Consider the following 4689-nt stretch of genomic DNA (forward strand, 5'->3'; position numbering starts at 1 on the left):
GTTTGCTATGAACGATGCCCACCCCGGGGCGCGGACCGGGCCGCAGGCGGCACAGTCGGGCCCATTCGCCCTGGCCGGGACCCGCGTGCGGGGAGTCCAAGTCAGCCCAGGGTGGCTGTTTTGCAGCTTTTCATTGTGTAGAATTTCTAGGATCTGTGGGGTGCCCGCTGGCGCCCCGATTACATTTCTAAGCGTGGTTCTGTGTGTGTGTGTGTGGTATTTGGGTACTCAGGCCCCTCATCACCGTGTCCACCCCGTTACCCGCTTCCTTTGGGACACGTCTATACCACCTGCCGTCAGAGGGCGCTCTGAGCCATCTGCAAACCAGGAATGAGGATCCGAGGGCCCAGGGGTGAGCTGGGGCCCGCCCCAGTCTGGTGCCTGTGCCTCTTAATCCTCAGGCTACTTATTTCCTGTCGCCTGGACAAGCTTGGGCTTCGGTGGACCCTGGTGAGGACCGGCCTGGTGGTGGGCAGGGAAAGTTCTAGAACACAGCTGTATGGGCTAGCCGTGAAGCCCAGCTCCACACCTCCTAGCTGCATCTGGAGAGCCATGCAGATTTATTAAAGAATTATTTTATTTCACTTTATTTAAATTTGACCCAAGAGGGACAGAGTGAGAGAGAGAGAGGGAAAGTGAGAAAGCAAGCCGCCAGGTCCAGGCCTCGAACCACGGTCGGCCATGTAGGAATCCGGCACCCTTAGCCACCGCATTGCCGGCTGGTTCCGCTATACCCATTTTCCAGATGAAGGCACTGAGAGGCCCAGAAATGGGGCTTCACTGACCCAGAGTCGCCTGTCCCACCAGCCAGCACCGTGACTCAAGCTGTCTGCAGAGCTTTGCGTCTGTCCACTGGGATTGGACAGCCAGGCATGGGTGGGCGGGGAGAGCAGCTATTTTTGGGGGGACAAGAAAAGTGCAGGTGATGGTACCTCCTCTCCTGGCTCCTGGCCCCAAGGGTCAGACTGAGGAAGTTAAGAAAACAAAATAATTTATTGGGGCCTCCCAGTATGGCCGCTGCTGTCCCCTGGGGTCCCTGCTGTCCCCTGGGCCGGGTTAGGGTACACAGAGTCGGTCTCATCTTAGGAGCTGCTCTGTGGCAGCCTGGGAGGGAGACCCCTCAGCTCAGCTCTGTGAGTTTCAGACTGGCAGGTGGGGGACCGGGTGGGGTCAGGCTGGGCCCTGGGTGGCTGCTGTGTCCCCGTGGGCCTTGGGCGGTCGCCCCTTGCGGCCAGCCCCGCCGCCTTTCTGCCTCTGCTGCGTCTGCTCCACCTTTTCCTTGAAGCGCCGGTTCTTCTGTTTGATCTTGGCCAGCTCGGCCTTGCGCTTGGCCTCCAGGTCGGGGTCCTGGGTGCGGAGCGCGCAGAGGGGGCTGAGCTGGGCCCCTCGGGCCCCCAGGCCCTGCCTCCCCCACCACCTCCCAGCCCCCTGCTCACCTTCCCCTCCAGGATCAGCTGTTTCCGCTTATTGACCTCCTTCTTTTCATCGAAGTTGGCCGCCTCCAGTTTCTGGGGGTGCGGGAGGGGAGGCAGAGGCAGAGGTGGTCATGGGGGCCCATCGCCAAGGCCCCCCGCCCCGGCAGGACAGGTTAGCCTGAGCCCCCGCGCACACTCACAATTTCACACTCCCTCCGCACCACGTTGACCTGCGTGAGGATCTGCAGCACCTCGGCCTCCTCCACAGAGAATTCCTCCAGCTTCTTCTCTGTGGGTTCGGGGAGCGGGGGGGGACACAGGGACAGGGCGTTCAAGTGCAGCCAGGGAGTGAGCACCCTGTGCAGTGTGGCATGCCAGGTCAGCTGGGTGGGGGGGACCAGGTGATGGTTAAGTGGGCAGAATTGGGGAGGCTTCAGACCTGGCGGAGGATTTTAATTTTTTTCTTTTAATTATATTCATTGTCATTCTTTTTTGTTAAAATTCGTTATTCATTCATTTATTTATTTTTGGAGAGGTTTTTGCTACAGGGTGTGTGCACCTGCCAGACAGAGAGAGACAGAGAGACAGAAAGCAAGAAATCACCCCCCCGGGGGGATGGCCACGCCGCAATCCCTTCTCCCCCATTCTCCTCTCGGGATCTTGGGCACGCACGCACATGCGCCCGGCGTGAGTTTAAGCCACCGGGTCCGGGATTCGAACCACGGTCGACTACATGGGAATCCAGTGACATAGCCACTACACCATCTGCTGGTCCCTCGAAGGGGTTTTTAACCCGCCCAGGTCCAGGTCATTGCACACAATCTCAGAGACCAGCCACACACCTCAGTCTGCCATAGGGCGGGCACCCCCCCGCCATGCACCTCTGTCTGAAACCCCTCCCCTGCCGGGTGATGGCCACAGTGGGGCGCGTGCTCAGGTAACCGGGCAAAAGAAAGCTCTTTGGGGTTTTGCAGCAAATGAAGGCGTTCACACCTGCTCCCGTGAGCAGGCGAGCTGGTGTCTGACCGGGACAGCGTCCCCCACCGCCCTCCAGCCCCACTCACTGATCTGCTCCTCGATGGCATGCACCAGGTGGATGTCATACTGCGTCACCAGCGTGATGGCCTGTCCCTGCCGTCCTGTGGGGACACACCGCCGTTACCTGCTATGCACTGGGACCGAGGGTGCCTCCAGGCTCCTCTTGAGGTCTGAGCAAAGGTCTGGTTTGGAGAGCAGCCAGCCCAGAACGTTGGGGCTCACCTCCCAGCTGACCTCTGAGTGGGAGATAGGTCTCCCAGGGGAGCCACAAGATGCTGAGGGTGGGCAGCTCCTGCCAAACCTCCTTCCACAGGGACTAGTGATGAGGCTGATTTCCCTTTTCACCTTGGCTGTCAGGAAGCCCAGACTAAGAAGTATCAGTGATTAGTGCTGACAGGCCTACAAGCCCCACATCCTGGCTTCTCTGCTCCCAATTTCTGTAATCGTGACGTGGATTGGAAGAGCACTGAGGGCCACTGGGGCCCGTGAGTATTTTTTGCAGCCTCACAGAAGGGTCGCCATTCTGATTACTTGTCCTTTGTTGAGGCACTGGGTCTCCAGGGAGCTGCGTGAGTCACAGGGTCAGGATAGGAGAGCCAGGCCAGGCCCACTGTGACCCCAGGTGCTACATCTTTTTTTCTTTTGATTTTCCTTTTTTTTCTTTTAAGAGATTTTTGCTGTAGAGCGTGTGCGCTCGCCAGACAGAAAGCGAGAAATCACCCCCCCGGGGGGGATGGCCACGCCGCAATCCCTTCTCCTCCATTCTCTTCTTGGGATCTTGGGCACACACGGACACGTGCCCGGCGTGCATTTAAGCCACCGAGTCCGGGATTCGAACCACGGTCGACTACGTGGGAGTCCAGCAACATAGCCATTACGCTAACTGCTGGTCCCAAGGTGCTACATCTTTCTTGGTTCTAGGTGTGAGAAAAGAACACCATGCCCCTCCCTTCCTGGGGGGATTGGAATATAGACACACGTCACGGGGGCCCTTAGGCCAGGGCCAGAGGTAGGGGCTGAACCTGAACCCCGAACCCCACAGGGCGGCATCGTATCGACCAGGTCTCTTTACGTACTCGTTACTGGGCCCTGATCAGCAGACTTGGTAGGAAAAGGGGGTTGGGACGAGGCAATAGGGTGCGGTGGGGATTGGGGCACCTTTGCTTTCGACAGGACGCTCCCCCAGGGTTGCAAACGTGACCTCTGGCGTCTCTCCCCTGTGGGCTGCGACCCACACATACAGCACCACTTTGGGTCTTCCAAGGCAGGGTGGGCTGGACAGACAGACACCCACAGACCGCCCTCCTTGTCTGCTCACCTGCCCGGGCCGTCCGACCGACGCGGTGGATGTAAATCTTGGGGAGTCCTGGGGTGTTGTGGTTGATAACCACCTGCACCGTGGGAATGTCCAGGCCCCTGGAGGCAGAGTGGGGAAACTGAGGCAGAGGTTCCCTCCAGGTCCCTCTCAGAGAAGCAGAGGCTGCCTGACCCACGCCAGAGGTCAGCCTCTCTTCTGGACTGTGGTAGGGGAGGGTGTTCTCTGAGGAGGGGATGGAGACAGGACGCAGGGGCTACGCACCGGGAGGCCACATCCGTTGCGATCAGGATCCGGTAGATGCTGGACTTGAACTTGGCCAGGGCGGCGAAGCGTTCTTTCTATGTGGGGTCGGGAAAGAATGGGGAGTGGGTGGGCAGATGGCTTAGGGGTGAGGCCTGGGGACAGCCCCCACCCTCCCGGGCCTACAGGTCAGCGAGGGAGGTGGCCACAAGGAGGCCCAGCTGGGACGACAGGACATTGCGAGGGGGATGTGGTCCAGAAGGGCCTAATTAGGTAGTGATTTTTTTTTTCTTTTTTTCGGTTTTTGCCATAGGACATGCATACCTGCCAGAGACAGGCAGAGAAGGAAAGTGAGAAATCAGCCCCCCAAGGCGGGGACGATGGTGGTCATGCTGCAGTCCTTTCTCCTCCATTCTCCTTTCGGGACTTTGGGTATGCATGCACACGCGCTTGGCATGACTTTCTAGCTGCCAAGTCTGGGATTCGAACTACTAAAACAGCTATGCAAGAATCTGGACGCCTAACCAGCATGCTACCTGCTGGCCCCAGGCAGTGATATTTGAGAGGAAGGACTGAGGAAGAACCTGAGGAGTCCCGCCCACGTGGGCGGGACGGACGGAGCCTTACTGGGCGGGGCCTGGGTAAGGTGAGCCTAGGGTAGGACGGGACATGAGTGGG

The 4689-nt window shown here is 58.9% G+C and overlaps 2 protein-coding genes across 3 annotated transcripts in view; one reads left to right on the forward strand and one right to left on the reverse strand.

Moving 5' to 3' along the window:
* HOMER3 (homer scaffold protein 3) overlaps window positions 1-819 on the forward strand; it is a 17443-nt gene extending 16624 nt beyond the window's left edge. The window contains exons 11-12 of the mRNA XM_006147158.3: window positions 402-468; window positions 746-819. Of these exons, the coding sequence (XP_006147220.1) occupies window positions 402-468; window positions 746-819 (141 nt within the window). The remainder of the gene's footprint in view (window positions 1-401; window positions 469-745) is intronic.
* Window positions 820-974: 155 nt separating this feature from the next.
* Window positions 975-4689, reverse strand: part of DDX49 (DEAD-box helicase 49) — a 12884-nt gene continuing 9169 nt past the window's right edge. For both annotated transcript variants that reach the window (XM_006147105.3, XM_006147106.3), the window contains exons 8-13: window positions 4033-4109; window positions 3772-3869; window positions 2480-2554; window positions 1616-1704; window positions 1437-1508; window positions 975-1347 (exon numbers count right to left, since the gene is read on the reverse strand). In XM_006147105.3, the coding sequence (XP_006147167.1) occupies window positions 1171-1347; window positions 1437-1508; window positions 1616-1704; window positions 2480-2554; window positions 3772-3869; window positions 4033-4109 (588 nt within the window). In that variant the 3' untranslated portion in view covers window positions 975-1170. The remainder of the gene's footprint in view (window positions 1348-1436; window positions 1509-1615; window positions 1705-2479; window positions 2555-3771; window positions 3870-4032; window positions 4110-4689) is intronic.

The sequence above is a fragment of the Tupaia chinensis genome, unplaced genomic scaffold (assembly GCF_000334495.1).
Source record: "Tupaia chinensis unplaced genomic scaffold, TupChi_1.0 Scaffold000201_1, whole genome shotgun sequence".
Lineage (NCBI taxonomy): Eukaryota > Metazoa > Chordata > Mammalia > Scandentia > Tupaiidae > Tupaia > Tupaia belangeri.